Source organism: Phycodurus eques, chromosome 9 (assembly GCF_024500275.1).
Source record: "Phycodurus eques isolate BA_2022a chromosome 9, UOR_Pequ_1.1, whole genome shotgun sequence".
Classification (NCBI taxonomy): domain Eukaryota; kingdom Metazoa; phylum Chordata; class Actinopteri; order Syngnathiformes; family Syngnathidae; genus Phycodurus; species Phycodurus eques.
This window is the reverse complement of record NC_084533.1, coordinates 28411250-28432655: the sequence shown is the minus strand read 5'-3', so window position 1 is coordinate 28432655 and position 21406 is coordinate 28411250. Positions and strand designations below refer to the sequence as shown.

The 21406-nt window shown below is 48.5% G+C and overlaps 4 protein-coding genes and 1 pseudogene across 4 annotated transcripts; all 5 read left to right on the top strand.

Annotated features, from left to right (window-relative positions):
• The first annotated feature begins 1875 nt into the window (after positions 1–1875).
• LOC133408146 (protocadherin alpha-8-like) lies at positions 1876–4263 on the top strand. Its single transcript, XM_061686653.1, has one exon. It carries the CDS (start codon positions 1876–1878, stop codon positions 4261–4263), a length of 2388 nt encoding a protein of 795 aa, XP_061542637.1.
• A 1974-nt stretch (positions 4264–6237) lies between these two features.
• LOC133408145 (protocadherin alpha-8-like) lies at positions 6238–8927 on the top strand. Its single transcript, XM_061686652.1, has 2 exons — positions 6238–8699; positions 8877–8927. The coding sequence occupies exons 1-2, from the start codon at positions 6366–6368 to the stop codon at positions 8925–8927; spliced, it is 2385 nt and encodes a 794-aa protein (XP_061542636.1). The 5' UTR covers positions 6238–6365.
• A 2252-nt stretch (positions 8928–11179) lies between these two features.
• Positions 11180–13615, top strand: LOC133407520 (protocadherin alpha-13-like). The gene has a single exon (XM_061685508.1). The coding sequence runs from the start codon at positions 11231–11233 to the stop codon at positions 13613–13615; it is 2385 nt and encodes a 794-aa protein (XP_061541492.1). The 5' UTR covers positions 11180–11230.
• Positions 13616–14364: 749 nt separating this feature from the next.
• On the top strand, positions 14365–18124 carry LOC133408144 (protocadherin alpha-3-like; annotated as a pseudogene).
• A 297-nt stretch (positions 18125–18421) lies between these two features.
• On the top strand, positions 18422–20950 carry LOC133407511 (protocadherin alpha-3-like). The gene has a single exon (XM_061685500.1). It carries the CDS (start codon positions 18441–18443, stop codon positions 20925–20927), a length of 2487 nt encoding a protein of 828 aa, XP_061541484.1. The 5' UTR covers positions 18422–18440; the 3' UTR covers positions 20928–20950.
• Positions 20951–21406: the final 456 nt, after the last annotated feature.

The following is a 21406-nucleotide window of genomic DNA, read 5'->3' as shown; positions in this document are numbered from 1 at the left end:
ACAGTTTCCAGTATCTTTACAATTTCAGTGCTTTGATTTATTTGAGTATTTCAGATATGTTGATTGTGTAGTTGTTCAAGTTTTTGGTTTGTCTGTTATGAAAAAAGTTTGTGATGTTTCCAGCAATGTCGGCTCATCCGCCACATCTGTAACATCACGTGACTACCACACAACACAGGATAGCTGACTTCCTGCGTCTTCTATGCTCACGAGCATCGTTGCTTCAATTTAGCATTTTTTTTTTTGCCTGGTTTCTTTAGCCTCAAGTTAAATACATATACAGAAAACCTTTACTTATGTGGCTATGATGTCCTATATGTGAACACGAACGAAGCCGAAACACCGTCTGTTGTCATCTTTGGTGGCTCTGTGGCGACATCTTGTGTTTAAAAAAAGACATAGAAGTGATTGTACCTGGTTTGCCGAATGCGGAAGTCGTCTGCACATCTTCCGGATTCTGAAATCCTAACACATAGTTGCCTTGTTAATAAGACGTGTTCAATGCTCGTAGGAGAGCGGAGATTATTGTGCCGCTCAACTTTGCTCGTTCAAATGTTTGAAAGCTCAAGCTTTTACATGTTTGCTTCAAAGCCAAGTTTCAAGTTCATTGAAGAAACATATCAGCTTCTTCAATGCAGAGATGGTTTTGTGCCAAGTAAGATAAAGTGTAACATTTAATTGAGTTATCCTGAAAGATTATTTTTTTTTTAAAAGTATTTCATCGATGACAAATTCATTTCAGCGGGCCAAAGGCGGTCATCACAATAAGGACAAGGTGCAGGTGGGCGATGAGCGCTTCATTAAAAAAAAAAAAAGAATCCAAATTGTGATGAAAACGTGTTTCGGTGGGCGTCCGAGTGAGAATGATTTGTTTCGATTTTTTTTGTGTGCCATATTTTCCCAGTTACGAGCTGGTTTTCGAGTCATCTCACCCGTTCGTCTGTTCTCGGCGTTTTTAAGATGACTCAATAACGTGTTCAATTTGTTGTCTTGTCGGCCGATCGAGCGCCTTCCCAATTGCCCCGAGTGGCCTTGTGGGGAATAAATACATTTGTATTCTATTTACAACGACATATGGAATCGTCATCATCATATTTAGCTCACATATCTTGCTGAGAATGCAAATACATTCATTTTGTTTTAAAGGTTGTTGTTTTTTGGGGGTTTTTTTCGCACACGTTTCCAATTGTTTTGGCTGTAAATAAACCCTTCCCCTTTCTCAAGAATGATATCACAGAGTGCCCAAAACGACTTTTTTTTTTTTTTGACATTTTGGGCCTTCCCTCCGTTGTTTTCATCCACATCTTGAAAACTGCTCTTGCTATTGGCTGTTATGGCCTCCAAGAAGAGCTCGCCGAAGTTACAGACTGTCCTGATTGCGCAGTTGATCAAGGTGCATCGTGGGGAATGTAGTCTATTCTCTCAGTGTTAGAAAGCGGCGTATTGTTGTCTTTGACCAATGTTGTTTTTCAGCACGTGTTGAATACAATTCGTGACTGACTGGGACGGGTATGTGAAATTTGACATAATTGTCGTCACAGAACAATTTCTCTCTTTTTTTTTTTTTTTTTTTTTTTTTACATTTGAAGTCATAGATTTGTATTTAAATGGCGAAATTGCTTCGGGCTCCCACGCAGCCTGCAGTCCGTATTTTGTACCTGTGGGTGTCAGTGTTACATTAGAAACCGTGGCCATAATGTTCCTCCCATGCGCATCTTTTGTTTGAGCCTGACAAAATCTCGGGCGGCATTTGGACTGGCGCTCTTCAGCGATACGTTGTGCCGCCGCAGCAGCATCACATAATTCGACACACACACACGACTTGGATTTCAACACCGAAATCGGATTTGTGTGTCTGCACGTTGCCGTCGAGAGATGTCGGCCCGCGTTCTTTTTCGTTTCGCTCTGCTTCCGCTGCTGCTGGGGAAACGGGCTTTGGCAGAAATTCGCTACTCCACCCCCGAGGAGGTTAAAGATGGAACTGTTGTTGGGAATCTTGCAAAGGATTTGGGTCTTGACGTGGGCTCTCTGGTCGATCGCCGCTTCCGAGTGGTTTCCGAATCAAAGGAGGCCTTTTTCGAGGTAAACCAGCAGAACGGGGTGCTGTACGTGAACAAGCGGATCGACAGAGATGATTCGTGTCAGGGCGGCGGCGCCTGCCTCTTTGAGCTCAAAGTCATTGTGGAGAACCCTTTGGAAATACATTATGTCATGATAGAAATCACAGACGTCAACGACCACGCTCCTGTTTTTATAGAAAAAGAGCAAAAGTTTGAAATAGCTGAGCACACGTTGCCCGGTAAGCGATTCAAGCTGCATGCGGCGCACGATCCCGACGCGGGGATGAACTCCATCCGCGCCTACACGCTGACGTCAAACGAGCATTTTGAAGTTGAAGTTCGCCAGAGCGATGAGGAGAAAATTCCTTTTTTGGTGCTGAAGAAATCTCTGGACCGGGAACAAAAGGCAAAACACTCGCTGCGGGTCACAGCGCTGGATGGAGGCAAACCCCCACGATCGGGGACGCTGAACGTGTCCATTGTTGTACTCGACAGCAATGACAATAGACCAATGTTCGGTCAAGATATTTACCAAATTACAATCGCGGAAAATATCCCGATAGGTACTTCAATATTTCAAATGAATGGTACAGACCCGGATGAAGGGGTTAACGGAGAAATCGAATATACCCTCGCAAAGGCATTGAAGAAAAGTGTATATCGTGTTTTTGAAATGGAGAGATTGACTGGGATTGTAAGAATAAAAGGACACGTAGACTACGAAGAAAATGATATATTTAAACTCGACATCGAGGCATCCGACAGAGGAACACCTGCAATGACGGGTGAGTGCAGAGTCATTATCAAGATAAGAGACATGAATGATCATGTTCCAGAAATAGAAGTGACTTCCCTGTCAAATATGGTGGCAGAAGACTCCAAACCTGGCACCGTTATTTCCCTCATTAGCGTGAAGGATAGAGACTCAGGTGTAAATGGCAAAATTCTCTCCGCCATAACCAACGACGTCCCTTTTGAATTGAAGCCATCCTACAAAGAAAACATATTTTCAGTTGTCACGAAAGAAGATTTGGACAGGGAGGAGGTCTCTCATTATGAAATTGAAATAAAAGCCAGCGACTGCGGTGAACCTCCTTTATCAAATGTAAAATCGCTCAATATTCAGATCTCAGATGTGAATGATAACAGTCCGCACTTTGAAAAGAGCCCCCTTGAGTTTTATTTAACAGAGAACAATGCAGCTGGGAGTTCAATTTTCTCCATCAGTGCATCAGACAAAGATATAAACGACAATGCCGCTATTTCCTATCGTATCGTGGGAGAGAGACGTCATACTGACATCGCATCTTTCCTCAACATTAACTCTGAGACTGGAGAAGTGACGGCGCTGAAGAGTTTTGACTTTGAGACGCTGAAAAGCTTCCAGTTCCAGGTGTCGGCCACCGACGGCGGAAGTCCTCCGCTGAGCGGCAACGTGACGGTGAAGGTGTTCATTCTGGATCGGAACGACAACGCTCCGGTCATCCTGTATCCGCTCGGCTCCAACGGTTCCGCCCGAGGCGCGGCGGAGATTCCCCGCGACGCCAAAGCGGGAGACTCGGTGACGAAAGTCCGAGCCTACGACGCCGATACGGGATATAACGGCTGGTTACTGTTTTCGCTGCGGCCGCTCGGCGAGCGCGCTCTCTTTTCTCTGGACCGCTATACGGGCCAGATCAGAACACTTCGCCCGTTCACGGAGACGGACGAGGCCGAGCATCGACTGCTCGTACTGGTCAAAGACAACGGCGACGTTTCGCTCTCGGCCACGGCGACCGTGACCGTCAAACTGGCGGAGCCCAAAGAGGCTTTCGCGGCTTCCGACCACGCGGGAAGCGCGGCCGAAGAGGACGAGCGCGAGGACCGGGTGACTTTTTATCTGGCGCTGACTTTGGGCTCGGTCTCGCTGCTTTTGGTCATCAGCGTGGTGGTGCTGATCGCCATGCGCTGCTCCAAATCCGCAGAGTCCACTTCCAAATATCTGCGAGACGCTCATTACGACGGCACGCTGTGTCACAGCATCCAGTACAGATCGGGAGACAAACGCTACATGCTGGTCGGACCCAGAATGAGTGTTGCTTCCGCCGGCGTCCCGGGCAGCCACGCCGGCACGCTGGTTCTGTCCGACGCCGCACGTGCGGCCGCAGGGGAGGTAAGAATCATGAATCTACTTTATCTTTTTTTAATGAATCTGAAAAAATAGATGCCACGTTCAAAATCAAATGTTGCTTGATTTGAACCGTTTCTCCACATATTGTCACACTTGTCAATGATGTGAAATTCTGGTCCTGGTTATCACGTTGAAGTTTTGGTGGCCTTTAAGATAGAATTCCCTCAGGCCGGTGTTGCAGTTAAGCTCTGAGATGCTTTGGTGCTGAAGTCCCGCCAGTGGTCACTGATTCTATTTGTATGAAACGAGAGCAATGGTGACTCGGACTTTGACTCGTTTATTGACTTTGTCGTTGGTTCACGTGCTTTACATATGACAGAACCGATACTTTACATCTAGGTTGACCTCAACTCTCATTGCACCGGACTATTGCAATATTAGTCGTTCGAACTGCTCTAAGTGCTAGAGGACTCTGCATCTTTTTGCACAATTGTTTTTTGTCAATGTCTTTATGTCCCCAAAGTGTTCTGTATATTGACTGTTTGTTGTACTAGAGCGGCTCCAACGACCGGAGACAAATTCCTTGTGTGTTTTGGACATACTTGGCAAATAAAGATGATTCTGATTCTGATTCTGATTCTGATCTACAATCTAACGTGAACCCAACAGATATAAAGTAGCTGCTGAAAATAGCGTTGAGATTTGGCTTGACCTTCTCGTGATTTTGAACGCTTCAAGTCGTGTTCAAAGGTCACATCAGTCTCGTTCCACCCGGGACCACACGCGCAGTCGCAGGGGACGGAAGACAAAAACGTATTTTTTCATGTTTACTGAAAACACACACAAAAACAGAACGTTGACTTGAACTTATAGGACATCTATGTTCTACAACACATTTGAAAAGTACATTATAAGTCCCACCTAATGGTTTTTTTGTTTTTTTTAAAAACATGATTTAATGGAGATAATTCCTAAACAGAGAACACAAATGTGGGCGGACTGCTTCAGTATGACATCAAACACACATTTTACACCTGCCAAATAGGAAAATATCTGCTTGCGGTAACCGTACTTGGTCGAATTGTTTTGGACTTGAAACTCGGTTTTCCGTCGTCGGGCAGTCGTGTGAAGTCCTCTCAGGAAATGTTGCTGTCTATGGTGCTGAACGTGTGTCAGCGGCCAGTGAATCTCCATCTGTGGAGGAAAGGGAAGCAATTCTCACTTCTTCTGGAACTATTTCCCCCAACGTTGTCGCTCAGGGGTGTCAAACTCATTTTTTGTCGCAGGCCACATTAGTGATGGTTTCCCGATAGGGCCGTAAGGACGGTGGAAGCGTAAAAGAGGTTTCATCGCCAAATGTATGAACTCAGAAGTCAAGGATAATAGTTCGGTCAACTGTTGTTCAAGTTGCTGTCAACGGGTTTGGTGAAACAAAAATGCTTGCAATAGCTCCTCGTTCTCATTTTTGAGACATTTGAAGTTTTGCTACAGATTTGAACAAGAGTCACGAAGTCGACACACGATTTGCTTTCGCGGGCCACGTAAAATGTTGCGGCGGGCCAGATCTGGCCTCCAGGCCTCGGGTTTGACACCTGGTTCCGAACATCTGTCGTCGTTTTCATCTGCAACGAAAAAGTAGATTTGGCATCTTCATCCGCTCGTGTTCAACGGACTTCACCTGTCCAATCGAAGGGCTTTGCGATCAGGTGTGAAAGAGAACAATCGGCTTTTACCAAGACGATCACGTTCTACTTCGATGAAGTGATCATTTCATAATGTTTGCACGGTGGTTGTAGTTTGCAGTGGTGGACGTGCACTGAGATATATTTTTTTTTAACGTTGCGTCACTTCATTGCACGGCAGAGGGTCAAAATAATAGAAACGCCTTTCAGTATGTTGCAATGTACTTCCTTGTGAGATTACGTGCCAATATATTTTGTGATATTGTTGAACGCGATTGTCCACTAGGTGTCAGTGTTATAACGCGGATGACGGGTGAAGGTTTTCCTTCTACAGCGCGTCAGTGCCGGACTACAAAGAACACAACAGCTCGCGTTTGGACGGGTCGATGTTTCTGTCCGAGCGTGTTGCTTTATTTCTAACCACGGGAAAAGAGTAGAAAATATTCAGTGCGATCCGGCGATGGTGTTTTAAATTGTGACTCGAACGGAGATCAAGCAGGAAGACGGATAAATATGGACTGGACGCGCCCTGTGCTTTTCCCCCTCCTGCTTTGTTACTGCGAGCTGATTTCAGCCCAGCTGAAATATTCCACTCCAGAAGAGGTTAAGGTCGGTTCTATTGTTGGGAACGTTGCGAAGGATTTGGGCCTGGACGCGGGCACTTTGACGAGCAGGAGGTTTCGCATCGTGTCCGGCGCACAGGACGCGCTGTTTGAGGTAAACCCGAACAATGGGCTCCTGCTCGTGCACAAACACCTCGATCGCGAGCACTTGTGCGACAGAAACGCCGTGTGTGTGCTGGATCTCAAAATTGTCGTGGAGAGCCCGCTGGAGATCCACTACGTGTCCGTGGAAGTGACAGACGCCAACGACCACGCACCGAGTTTTGCGGAGAAGGGGAAGATGATCGAGATAGCGGAGAGTACTTTATCTGGTGCACGGTTTCAATTGCCAGGCGCAAGGGACCCAGATATTGGAATGAATTCGATCCAGCGTTATAAATTGAGTCAGAATGAACATTTTCAACTCGAAATTCGGGAGAGGGGGGAAGATAAAATCCCCTTTCTTGTGTTGCAAAGGCAGCTCGACAGGGAAGAGAAAATTAACCACAGTCTGATTTTGTCTGCTATCGATGGAGGAACACCTTCAAAATCTGCAAAAATGAATGTGACAATACGGGTTTTAGATATAAATGATAATCGACCCATTTTCCCTAAAGAGGTTTATTCAGTTGAATTGCAAGAAAATGTCGCATTAGGCACCTCTGTAATAAAAGTGCAAGCCACTGACCCGGATGAGGGAGCTAACGGGGAGGTGGAGTACGCATTTGGGGGCGACATGAACGCGGACGTGATGCGTCTTTTTAGTCTGGACAAAAAACTGGGAGAAATTCGAGTTGAAGGGCAAATTGATTTCGAAACGAGTCCCGTTTTCAAGTTGGATGTGCAGGCCTCGGACAAAGGTCAGCCTCCCATGACGACAGACTGCAGAGTCGTCGTCAAGGTTCGAGACGTCAACGACAATAAACCCGAGATCGAAGTGACGTCCATCGCCGGCGTGGTCCCGGAAGATGCGAAGCACGGAACTGTGATTGCTCTCGTCAGCGTCACCGATGTGGATTCGGGCCCCAACGGGAAAGTCATCTGCGGTCTCGCGCCAAATGTTCCGCTTGAATTGAAGCCGTCTTTCAAGGAAAATATGTATTCCTTAGTCACGAAAGACACGTTAGACAGAGAAACCACATCGAGTTATGACATTTCGATAACAGCTACTGACTGCGGTGAACCTCCTCTTTCCGCATTTAAAACTCTAAACATCCGAGTCACGGATGTCAATGATAACGTCCCAGAATTCCCACAAAATCCCTTCGAGTTCTATTTGACAGAAAACAACAAACCTGGCGCGGCAGTCTTTTCAGTCAACGCCTTTGACAAAGACACCGACGACAACGCCGCAGTGTCCTATAGTATTGTCCGGCAGGGCGGTCATACTGACATCGCATCTTTCCTCAACATTAACTCTGAGACTGGAGAAGTGACGGCGCTGAAGAGTTTTGACTTTGAGACGCTGAAAAGCTTCCAGTTCCAGGTGTCGGCCACCGACGGCGGAAGTCCTCCGCTGAGCGGCAACGTGACGGTGAAGGTGTTCATTCTGGATCGGAACGACAACGCTCCGGTCATCCTGTATCCGCTCGGCTCCAACGGTTCCGCCCGAGGCGCGGCGGAGATTCCCCGCGACGCCAAAGCGGGAGACTCGGTGACGAAAGTCCGAGCCTACGACGCCGATACGGGATATAACGGCTGGTTACTGTTTTCGCTGCGGCCGCTCGGCGAGCGCGCTCTCTTTTCTTTGGACCGCTATACGGGCCAGATCAGAACACTTCGCCCGTTCACGGAGACGGACGAGGCCGAGCATCGACTGCTCGTACTGGTCAAAGACAACGGCGACGTTTCGCTCTCGGCGACGGCGACCGTGACCGTCAAACTGGCGGAGCCCAAAGAGGCTTTCGCGGCTTCCGACCACGCGGGAAGCGCGGCCGAAGAGGACGAGCGCGAGGACCGGGTGACTTTTTATCTGGCGCTGACTTTGGGCTCGGTCTCGCTGCTTTTGGTCATCAGCGTGGTGGTGCTGATCGCCATGCGCTGCTCCAAATCCGCAGAGTCCACTTCCAAATATCTACGAGACGCTCATTACGACGGCACGCTGTGTCACAGCATCCAGTACAGATCGGGAGACAAACGCTACATGTTGGTCGGACCCAGAATGAGTGTTGCTTCCGCCGGCGCCCCGGGCAGCCACGCCGGCACGCTGGTTCTGCCCGACGCCAGACGCGCGGCCGCAGGGGAGGTAAGAATCATGAATCTACTATATCTTTTTTTTCATGAATCTGAAAAAAATAGATGCCACGTTCAAAATCAAATGTTGCTTGATTTGAACCGTTTCTCCACATATTGTCACACTTGTCAATGATGTGAAATTCTGGTCCTGGTTATCACGTTGAAGTTTTGGTGGCCTTTAAGATAGAATTCCCTCAGGCCGGTGTTGCAGTTAAGCTCTGAGATGCTTTGGTGCTGAAGTCCCGCCAGTGGTCACTGATTCTATTTGTATGAAACGAGAGCAATGGTGACTCGGACTTTGACTCGTTTATTGACTTTGTCGTTGGTTCACGTGTTCCCTGTTGTTTTATATATCAGAATAAGAATCATCTTTATCTTGCCAAGTATGTCCAAAAAAAAACACAAGGAATTTGTCTCCGGTCGTTGGAGCCGCTCTGCTACGACAACAGACGGTCAATTGACAGAGAACACTTTGGAGACATAAAGACATTGACAAAAAACAAAAAAACAGTCACTGAGCAATAAAAGGTTGCTAGTTGTCTGGTAATGCCGGTACATATGTTTTTTTTTTTTTTGACAATTGTGCAAAAAGATGCAGAGTCCTCTCGCACTTAGAGCAGTTCGAAGGACTAATATTGCAATAGTGCGGCGCAATGACCATTGTGCGAAGGGCGCCGAGACTTCAAGGAGTGGATGCGGTTTAAAGTGACGAGTAGCTCGATCATCTGGGACAATGTCGATGGTGCAAATGTTGCAGATACTTCTGTGGGGCAGATGCTAATCTGGCACGAGTGGCCAGTATTGGTCAACAACTAGTGCAGCGTGGCGAGACTACGACAGCGAGTGCACGAGTGACGTATCATTGGCCCGACAGAAATGTGACAACGAACTCAAGTCAAAAAATTGCCAGCATGTTGTCATGGAATTGTAGGTTAACTGTTGAAGAAGTTGATCGCAAGAGGGAAGAAGCTGTTGGAAGTTTGCATCGATCGGTAGCGCCTACCTGAGGGAGGGAGCCGGAAGAGCCGGTGACCGGGATGCGGAGGGTCCGAGGGGATTTTGCACGCTCTTGTCTTAGTTCTGGCAGCGTGCGAGTACTCAAGGGTGGGTAAGGGGGGTACCGACAATCCTTTCGGCAGTTTTGATTGTCCGTCGCAGTCGGAGTTTGTCCTTTTTTTGTAGCAGCACCAAACCAGACTGTGACGGAAGAACACGGGACCGATTCGATGACGGCTGTGTAGAACGGCCTCATGTACGTTTGGATGTTTAATTTCATGTACGTTTTACAAAACCCACCTACAGTGATCTACCTACACGGCCAAGTCGATCTTGTCAAATATGAAATGTGCCTCGCAAGACTATTATACGTTTTCACTGTCTAAGGCCTTTTTTTTTCTTATTTATTTTTTTTACTCTCAAATCAATGGCATAAATACTGCAGTTCAAACTGGCTTACTTTCATGTGTGTATTTACAAAAAAAGAATCTTTTTTTTTTTTAATCACCGCACCACATTGAACGCGATCATGCACATGCTTCTGAAATATCGTTTTTGTGCCCCTGCAATATGAATCTCATTGCATGCATAGAATTTGACACGTTAACGATGCTGCAGCATTTTTATGCGTCTAAAGTGATCACTGTCAAGAAATATCTCACTGTTGCGCGGACTTTTGGCCTCGGTTTCCCTGAAGAAACATTTGATCAGAAATGCTTGGATGTCAGCGGAGTTGTTGCTTTCAAAGTTCGATTGTACTTCAATTTGGCAGTCAATGTAGTATGCTGGATTTGCTTTGCAAGACCTTACCTCGCACTCCAACGAGTGTCAGTTTTGCTGACCGGACGCATATCCAATCTGTGGCCTTATATTGCACTTCAAGCAGAGCAACTCTCTTGGGTCTACTTTTTTTTTGGTTTCCCCTTTCTTTTCTCAACATAGTGAGCTGTGCCCTGCACGTGCTTCTCGATTGTCATCATTTTAGTGCCCATGCAAAAAGGAAAATCATAGCGTGAGCGTGTCCGTGTTTGTGTGCGCGCACGGAATATGACGCGTAATGCTGCATTATTCGGGCGCGCATGCTGTGCGTTTAACGGCTATTATTGCGGTTTGGCAAGCGCATGTTTGTTGTTTTTAGGCTTTCTGTGAGTGGTTTTGAATCATGGAAGCCTTCATGTTCATGAGAAACGTTCGCCTCACGTCACTAAATGAATAGACTTGCAGTTTTGATGTCTTACTGCTTCAAGATGATGGCTTATTTCCTCCGGGCTTTGCAAGGATCGTTACACGCAGCTGCCTGGTGTGACAAGTTCACTCTTATTTTTTTGTCAATAGAGTGATGACGTAGTAAAACTCAGCTCCCGCTTGCTACCTCTTGGGGTCACTATGACATCACGGGACCACGAGCGGCGTTGCCACTCCTCTCACTTGTCTTTTGTCTGAACGGAGCGACGCAAGCAGAGCGCATCAAATCCTGCGGCGCGTGCGGTCGTCGTGCGATTCTAAACGCGTGCGCTCCACTTGCAGCATTTGAACTGCTTTGGGATGACGATGGGGCACGGTACAAACACCCGAGAAGAGGGACGCCGCTGGTTTGGATTGTATTTGTGGCTCGTCGTTTTGTTTGGAGAGCAGGCTGGGGCTCAGATAAGGTACTCTGTTCCCGAGGAGGTTGAAGACGGAACGGTGGTGGGAAACATCGCCAAGGATCTCGGGCTCGACATCGGCGGCTTGGGCGATCGACGGATCCGCGTCGTGTCGGGATCCGAGGAGGCTGCTATTTTTGAGGTAAACCGCGACAATGGGGCTCTCTACGTGTCCCGCCACATAGACAGAGAGGAGCTGTGCCAGGGCGGCGCCGCGTGTCTCGTGGAGCTGAAAATTCTGGTGGAAAACCCGCTGGAAATCCACTACGCGCTGGTCCAAATCGTCGACGCGAACGACCACGCTCCGAGCTTCCCCGAAGCCGAGCAGACGTTCCAAATCGCCGAGCACACTTTGCCAGGGAGGAGATTTCCACTGCACGCGGCCCGGGATCCGGACGCGGGCATCAACTCCATCCGCACGTACACCTTGACGCCAAATGATCATTTCGAGATCAATATCCGCCAGAGCGACGCCGGGAAGGTTCCGTTTCTGGTGCTGAAGAAATCTCTGGACCGGGAACAGAAGGACAAACATTCGCTGCTGGTCACAGCCGCGGACGGAGGCAAACCTCCACTTTGCGGCGCCCTCAATGTCTCCGTTATTGTCCTCGACAGTAATGACAACAGACCGGTTTTTAGCCAGGATATTTATGAAATGACTATCGCAGAAAATATTGAAATGGGCACATCAATATTTCAAATGAACGCAACGGATGCAGATGAAGGCACGAACGGAGAAATTGAATACATCTTTTCCAAAACATTAAGTAGAGACGCGTACGACATTTTTGAATTGGATGAATTAACTGGAGAGATGCGCGTGAGAGGAAAAATTGATTTTGAGGAAAATAACCTGTACGAGTTGGATATTGACGCATCCGACAAAGCGACGCCTCCTCTGACAGGCGAGTGTCGAATTATAATAAAAATAAAAGATGTCAACGACAATGCTCCACAAATAGAAGTGACGTCACTGTCAAATCAAGTGTCTGAAGATTCCAAACCTGGCACAGTTATTTCCCTCATTAGTGTAACAGATAAAGACTCGGGCGTGAATGCGAAAATTATTTCACGAATAACAAATAACGTACCGTTTGAATTAAAACCGTCTTACAAGGAGAACACCTACTCGGTCGTCACCAAAACATTTTTGGATAGAGAGGACGTGTCACATTATGAATTATTCATTAAAGCGACTGATTGTGGGGAAACTCCCTTATCTTCATTCAAAAGTCTCAACGTCCAAGTGGCTGACGTAAATGACAACAGTCCACATTTTGAACACAACCCGCTGGAGTTTTACCTTCGAGAAAACAACATTGCGGGAAAATCTGTATTTTCCGTGAGCGCAATGGACAAAGACATGGATGAAAACGCGGCCATTTCGTATCAAATATCGAGAGGGGGGAACGCAAATGACATCGCATCTTTCCTCAACATTAACTCGGAGACTGGAGAAGTGACGGCGCTGAAGAGTTTTGACTTTGAGACGCTGAAAAGCTTCCAGTTCCAGGTGTCGGCCACCGACGGCGGAAGTCCTCCGCTGAGCGGCAACGTGACGGTGAAGGTGTTCATTCTGGATCGGAACGACAACGCTCCGGTCATCCTGTATCCGCTCGGCTCCAACGGTTCCGCCCGAGGCGCGGCGGAGATTCCCCGCGACGCCAAAGCGGGAGACTCGGTGACGAAAGTCCGAGCCTACGACGCCGATACGGGATATAACGGCTGGTTACTGTTTTCGCTGCGGCCGCTCGGCGAGCGCGCTCTCTTTTCTCTGGACCGCTATACGGGCCAGATCAGAACACTTCGCCCGTTCACGGAGACGGACGAGGCCGAGCATCGACTGCTCGTACTGGTCAAAGACAACGGCGACGTTTCGCTCTCGGCGACGGCGACCGTGACCGTCAAACTGGCGGAGCCCAAAGAGGCTTTCGCGGCTTCCGACCACGCGGGAAGCGCGGCCGAAGAGGACGAGCGCGAGGACCGGGTGACTTTTTATCTGGCGCTGACTTTGGGCTCGGTCTCGCTGCTTTTGGTCATCAGCGTGGTGGTGCTGATCGCCATGCGCTGCTCCAAATCCGCAGAGTCCACTTCCAAATATCTACGAGACGCTCATTACGACGGCACGCTGTGTCACAGCATCCAGTACAGATCGGGAGACAAACGCTACATGTTGGTCGGACCCAGAATGAGTATTGCTTCCGCCGGCGCCCCGGGCAGCCACGCCGGCACGCTGGTGCTTCCCGATGGCGCACGCGCGTCCACAGGGGAGGTAAGAATCTGACAAACACTCCTGTTCACACAGTGTCCATTTTAGCACTGCATTTTTGATATGAGCTAAATTCATCTTTTTATTGCCCGAATTGACGCGTGGCTGGATGAAGATTAAATCAGCACCGTTTATCGTCAGATGTCAACATTTCTCTAAATCGGTATGTTATCTCACTGTGGGCCCTGGCCGCTACATGTATTATTATCAATATTATAATTTGTGTTATTGTGTTACTATTGTCAACACCAGTCTGGAGGCAATTGTGTTAATTGTCAAAAAGTGTTGCCGAATAGTAAGAAGGCATTTGAAAGACTGCATTTGTGGTCGCATGGGTGAAATGGAGATTTGACATGGCTGCTCTCCACGGTGCTGAAATGCGAACCTCACTCTTTTGCTCAAAGAACTGAGGGAACGAGTATTGCTCCTTAACTTCGTGACATGACACTCCACGAGTAGAAATCATTTGAAGTAATTTTCTGGTTTGAATAGCAAAAAAAAAAGAGCAATCACCAAAACAGTCCAACTCCGTCTGTCGTATCCATTGCTTCTCATCATTTTCGGCATATTTTCTTCTGGGCTTTCATTCGCTTCCTGAATCAAGTCACGGAGTGCTGTGCATTTATTTGATGGTGTAGAATTCCAATAGTAGTAGTGTCCTCTAGATGTCGCTGTGACACCAAAAAGGCCGTGAGCAAGCTGTCCCTCCTTTCGGCTTTTGTCTGCAATCTGCAGAGGGCGCATTCATTTGTTCCGGCATTCGAAGCAGCGCGGTGTGATTTCTCATCGCATGACGCAGCGGTGGCGTTCGAAAGACTTATTCGGGTTTCTACTTTTTTTTTAAGCTGTCGTCTTTTTGAATTTTTAAACAACAATGGAAGAAAAACGAGGACGTAAGACGAGGAGCTTTGTGCGCTTTCTTCTGCGTTCGTCTCTGCTGTTGTTTTTCGGGGAGGGGGCTCGGGCCGAGCTACGCTACTCTATTCCCGAGGAGATGGCGACTGGAAGTGTTGTGGGCAACGTGGCGAAGGATCTCGGCCTGGACAGAAGCTCGCTGAGTGGCAGGCGTTTCAGGGTGGTGTCCGGATCCGCGGACGCGTATTTCCAGGTAAACGCGGACGATGGCGCCTTGCAGGTCCGACGCAAAATTGACCGAGAGGAGCTTTGTCACGGGAGCGGCGCCTGCTTCTTGGAGCTGAAGATCCTGGTTGAGAATCCTCTCGAGGTGCATTATGTGGTGGTGGAAATCACCGATGTAAACGACCACCGTCCTATATTTTCGGAAAAGAAGCAGCTTTTTGAAATTGCTGAACATTCATCTCCAGGAACACGATTCCAGGTGCACGCAGCCGGTGATCCAGATGCTGGAATTAACGCCGTGCGCACGTACACACTAACGCCTAATGAACATTTTGAATTGGATATTGTTCAAAGTGACGATGAAAAAATACCGTTTTTGGTCCTGAAAAAGACGTTAGATAGAGAACAGAAAGATACGCACTCCCTTTTTGTAACTGCAGTCGATGGGGGGAAACCTCAAATGTCAGGCAGACTTAATGTTTCCATTCTTGTGCTTGACATTAATGACAACAGACCCACGTTTAGTCAGGACACTTACAGTGTTGAACTATACGAAAACGTGTCAGCTGGTACAATTGTAGCACGCGTGAATGCAACAGATCCAGACGAAGGGACAAATAGCGAAATAGAATATCACTTCAGCAAGACTTTGGCAAGCAAGGTGTCTGACATTTTTGAAATGGATAGTTTGAGCGGCCAAATTCAGTTGAAAGGGCCCGTGAACTACGAGGAATCGGAGATTTATAAAATCGAAATTGAGGCCTCTGACAAAGGAACGCCTCCGCTGACAAGCAGGTGTAGAGTGGTTGTAAAAATAAAAGATGTGAATGATAATCCCCCAGTCATAGAAGTGACATCACTGACGAATCAAGTGCCAGAGGATTCCAAGCCTGGAACAGTTATTTCCCTCATTAGTGTTATGGATAAAGACTCTGGTTTGAATGGTAAAATCATTTTGCAAATCACCAACGATGTTCCGTTTGAGTTAAAACCTTCCTACAAGGAGAACACTTATTCAGTTGTCACGAAAGGTTTTTTGGATCGAGAGGAAGTTGCTCATTATGAAATAGCAATTCAAGCTACAGATTGCGGAGATCCTCCTTTATCTGCTTTTAGGACATTCGACATCGAGTTATCGGATGTAAACGACAACAGTCCACACTTTGAGCAAAGTCCATTAAGTTTTTACCTGTTCGAAAACAACATCGCCGGAGCTTCAGTGCTCTCCTTGAGGGCAACTGATAACGACGTGAATGAAAATGCACTTATTCAATACAAAATACTTCGAGCCGACAAGGACGGCGCAGTAACGTCTTTCCTCAACATTAATCCGGAAACTGGAGAAGTGACGGCGCTGAAGAGTTTTGACTTTGAGACGCTGAAAAGCTTCCAGTTCCAGGTGTCGGCCACCGACGGCGGAAGTCCTCCGCTGAGCGGCAACGTGACGGTGAAGGTGTTCATTCTGGATCGGAACGACAACGCTCCGGTCATCCTGTATCCGCTCGGCTCCAACGGTTCCGCCCGAGGCGCGGCGGAGATTCCCCGCGACGCCAAAGCGGGAGACTCGGTGACGAAAGGTCCGAGCCTACGACGCCGATACGGGATATAACGGCTGGTTACTGTTTTCGCTGCGGCCGCTCGGCGAGCGCGCTCTCTTTTCTCTGGACCGCTATACGGGCCAGATCAGAACACTTCGCCCGTTCACGGAGACGGACGAGGCCGAGCATCGACTGCTCGTACTGGTCAAAGACAACGGCGACGTTTCGCTCTCGGCGACGGCGACCGTGACCGTCAAACTGGCGGAGCCCAAAGAGGCTTTCGCGGATTCCGACCACGCGGGAAGCGCGGCCGAAGAGGACGAGCGCGAGGACCGGGTGACTTTTTATCTGGCGCTGACTTTGGGCTCGGTCTCGCTGCTTTTGGTCATCAGCGTGGTGGTGCTGATCGCCATGCGCTGCTCCAAATCCGCAGAGTCCACTTCCAAATATCTGCGAGACCCTCATTACGACGGCACGCTGTGTCACAGCATCCAGTACAGATCGGGAGACAAACGCTACATGTTGGTCGGACCCAGAATGAGTATTGCTTCCGCCGGCGCCCCGGGCAGCCACGCCGGCACGCTGGTTCTGCCCGACGCCAGACGTGCGGCTGAAGGGGAGGTAAGAACCTTTTGGAATTGCAGAATTTTAATGGCTGTGTTTCATTGCATCGTGGATTTTTATGAACAAAATTCAAGTAAATATATCGTTCAAAATCAATTAAATATATGCTTATTTACGCCCTTATACCCTCACCTACGGTGGCGAGCTGTGGGTTGCGACCGAAAGAATGAGATCCCGGATACAAGCGGTGGAAATGAGTTTCCTCCGCGGGGTGTCCGGGCTCTCCCTGAGAGAACGGCTGAGAAGCTCGGTCATCCGGGAGGGGCTCATAGTAGAACCGCCGCTCCTCCGCATCGAGAGCAGGCAGGTGAGGCGGCTCTGCCATTCGATTAGGACGGCCCCCGGACGCCTCCCCCGGTGAGGTGTTCCGGGCACGTCGCACCGGGAGGAGACCCCGGGGAGGAACCAGGACAGGTTGGAGAAACAAAGTCTCCCGGCTGGCCTGGCAGAGCCTCGGGATCCCCCGGAAGAGCTGCACGAAGTGGCTGGGGAGAGGGAAGTCTGGGCTTCCCTGCTGCCCCCACGACCCAACCCCGGATAAGCGGAGGAAAAGGGATTTATGCTCACTACAGAATGCTGTTGCTGAAATCGACATGGTTAAACCGGTGGCGCGAATGCCAATTTAGTTTCCATCAGCAAGTAGCGTTGAACTCATTTGTTCGGGCCTTAGGGAACTTACTGCATCATCAAATCCTTTGTTTTTCTGGTTCTAAATAATATCCATTTTTATATTCAAGAACTAGCAACAAATAGCATTTTCAATGAGTATTTCATGTTGTGAAATCAGAAGTTTTTACAAGGTTACTTTCAAGTTCCAAAACTAGAATGGGCGTTCTCTGCTATTGCTGCCCAAGGTCCTGAAAAGTAACTTTTTTATAAAAAAAAAAAAAAAAAAAAAAAAAAATGCAAAACCTTAAGCTCAAGAACAGAGACAACCGCGTTTGACATCGTTTCCCACGACAAATTATGTCACATGCGTGCGTGCAATTTCAACGTCAAATTTGTGTCTTGTTGTCGTAGTCTCGTTAGGACTTGTTGAGTCTGGTTTTTCTTGCAGACTCGTGGTTTCATACAAGCATCCCGTCCCCAAGCCCGATTTCCCGGCATCGCATCGCGATCGAAACAATATTTGTGTGTCTGTGCGTGTGTGAGTCGTCATGAAATCGACGTTGATTGTTGTTGTTATTCCGCAGTGGGCGTGAGTTGTGTACTTCTGTTGGAAAGAATGCACTTGAGTCATTCACAAATGCTTCCTGGAATGTTTGACTATCTTCTGCTGTGAGGTAATCATGTTGGGACAGTGTGTTCTGCTGTTTCAACGGTAGGGGTCAGTATAGCCCAATTTTCCCTTCTTGTCAACGTCACGGTCTTATTTCAGACCCGACCACCTCGGCTGTTATTTCTCCAATGTTTCCTGCACGGCGTCGTGCCGGGCTTCGCGAATTGCTCATTTTATTCTCGTCGCTTTCCATATAACTCGCTTTTTCTTTTCTTTTTTTTTGGTGGGATTGTTCGGCACCAGTACCGTACACGCTGGTCTTTTTTTTTTTTCAGGAGCTCGCAAATCGGAAGGGATAATTCTGTGTTGTCTCCACGGCATGGAACAAAGGCGATGCGGATGTCGGAGGGAGCGACGCTGGTGGTTGGCTTTCGTGCTTATTTTGTGCAATGGAGCACGTGCCCAGCTCAGATATTCCATATCAGAGGAGGTTGAAAAGGGGACTGCGGTCGGGAACATAGCAAAGGATTTGGGGCTGGATAAGGGCGCGCTGCGAGGGCGAGGGTACCGCATCGTGGCCGGCTCAGCTGAGCCCATCGTGGAGGTGAACCGGGACGACGGCATCTTGTACGTGGCGAGGAGGATCGACCGAGAGGAGGCGTGCGAACGCAGCGGCCCCTGCGTGGTCAACCTGAAAAGCGTGCTTGAACATCCACTCGAGGTGCACTACGTTGCGGTGGAAATATTAGACATCAACGACCACTCGCCTGTTTTTCTCGAAAAAGAAAAAAGGTTTGAAATCTCTGAGTCGGCCACGCCAGGAGCTCGGTTCCAGCTCCAAGGGGCTCGAGATCCCGACGTGGGCCAATTCTCCATCCAACAATATAAACTCGGGCAAAGCGAATATTTCCGCGTGGAGGTGAAGGATAGAGGCGAGGATCGCAAAGTGCCATTTTTAGTCTTGCTCAAGCAGTTGGACAGAGAGACGAAAGGAAGGCACCGCCTCCGCCTCACCGCCGTCGACGGGGGGAAGCCCCCCAAGTCGGGCTCCGTCGACATCATCGTGGACGTCCTCGACGTCAACGATAACTCTCCTGTCTTTGACAAGGAGCTTTATTCCGTCTCCCTGGAAGAAAACGTGCCAGCGGGCACCGTCGTCATTCAGGTGAACGCGACGGATTCGGACCAGGGCGCGAATGGTGAAGTCGTGTATTCATTAGGGAAGGAGGTGGATCCAAACGTGCTACGTCTTTTTAGTATCGACCCAAAGACGGGTGCAGTTCAAGTGACAGGCCACCTTGATTTTGAGGAAAGTCAAAGCTATGTCATTGATATTCAGGCGTCTGATAAAGGACCAGTTCCTCTCACAACTGATAAGAGCGTTTTGATAACAATCATTGACGTGAATGATAACGCCCCCGAGATTGAGGTGACGTCATTTTCTAACTCCATCAAGGAGGACGCAAAGATAGGAACCGCTGTGGCTCTGATTAGTGTCAGTGACTTGGACTCTGGAATGAATGGTAAAGTGCTCTGCTCCATCAAACAAGATGTTCCTTTTACATTATCGCCATCTTTACAAGAAAACATGTACGCCGTCGTCACAAAGTCCCGATTGGATCGGGAACATGTTTCTCGATATGAGGTCACCATCACGGCAAAGGACACCAACGAGCCGGTGTTTTCGACTGAAAAGACCATAACTGTTGTCGTGTCAGATGTCAATGACAACAATCCGGAATTTACGTCGAGCCCATACACATTTTATATCGCCGAGAACAACGTCCCTGGAGCCTCTGTGTTTTCTGTCAAAGCTTCTGATCAGGATGAAGGTGACAATGCTGTCATTTCTTATCAGATCATCCGAGAGGCAAGCGCAGACACTAAACTCTTGTCGTTTATAAATATCAACCCAGAAACCGGGGAGGTAATGGCGCTGAAGAGTTTTGACTTTGAGACGCTGAAAAGCTTCCAGTTCCAGGTGTCGGCCACCGACGGCGGAAGTCCTCCGCTGAGCGGCAACGTGACGGTGAAGGTGTTCATTCTGGATCGGAACGACAACGCTCCGGTCATCCTGTATCCGCTCGGCTCCAACGGTTCCGCCCGAGGCGCGGCGGAGATTCCCCGCGACGCCAAAGCGGGAGACTCGGTGACGAAAGTCCGAGCCTACGACGCCGATACGGGATATAACGGCTGGTTACTGTTTTCGCTGCGGCCGCTCGGCGAGCGCGCTCTCTTTTCTCTGGACCGCTATACGGGCCAGATCAGAACACTTCGCCCGTTCACGGAGACGGACGAGGCCGAGCATCGACTGCTCGTACTGGTCAAAGACAACGGCGACGTTTCGCTCTCGGCCACGGCGACCGTGACCGTCAAACTGGCGGAGCCCAAAGAGGCTTTCGCGGCTTCCGACCACGCGGGAAGCGCGGCCGAAGAGGACGAGCGCGAGGACCGGGTGACTTTTTATCTGGCGCTGACTTTGGGCTCGGTCTCGCTGCTTTTGGTCATCAGCGTGGTGGTGCTGATCGCCATGCGCTGCTCCAAATCCGCAGAGTCCACTTCCAAATATCTGCGAGACCCTCATTACGACGGCACGCTGTGTCACAGCATCCAGTACAGATCGGGAGACAAACGCTACATGTTGGTCGGACCCAGAATGAGTATTGCTTCCGCCGGCGTCCCGGGCAGCCACGCCGGCACGCTGGTGCTGCCCGACGCCAGACGCGCGGCCGCAGGGGAGGTAAGACAGACCTTTTCCAATTGTAGTATTTTGAATGGCTGTGTTTCATTGCATCGTGGATTTTTATGGACATCAATTAAATATGGAAATATTGATGCTCATTACAGAATGATGTTGCTGGAATGAGCTTGGTTAGACCAGTGGAACGAATGCAATTTGTTTCTTCAAGTTTATTTTTCATCAGCAAGTAGTGTTGACGTCATTTGTTAGGCCCTCAGCAAACTTACCGCATCATCAAATCCTTTGTTTTTCATGCTTCAATATTTTAATGCAAGAACCAGCAACAAATAGCATTTTTAATGAGTAACTCATGCTGCCGAATCACAAGTGTTACCAAGGTTACGTTCAAGTTCCTAAATGACAATGGGCATTCTCTACTGCTGCTCTCCAAGGTAGACAAGATATTTAATGTTTAAACTGATAAACTTGATTGTTTTAGCTAATAATCATTAACTTAGCATATTATGGCTGCAACATGTTCCAAAAAAGCTGGGACAGGGTCATGTTTACCGCTGTGTTGCATCACCTTTGCTTTTAACAACATTCAATAAACGTTTGGGAACGGAGCGGAGGACGCTAATTGTTGAAGCTTTGTCGGTGGAATT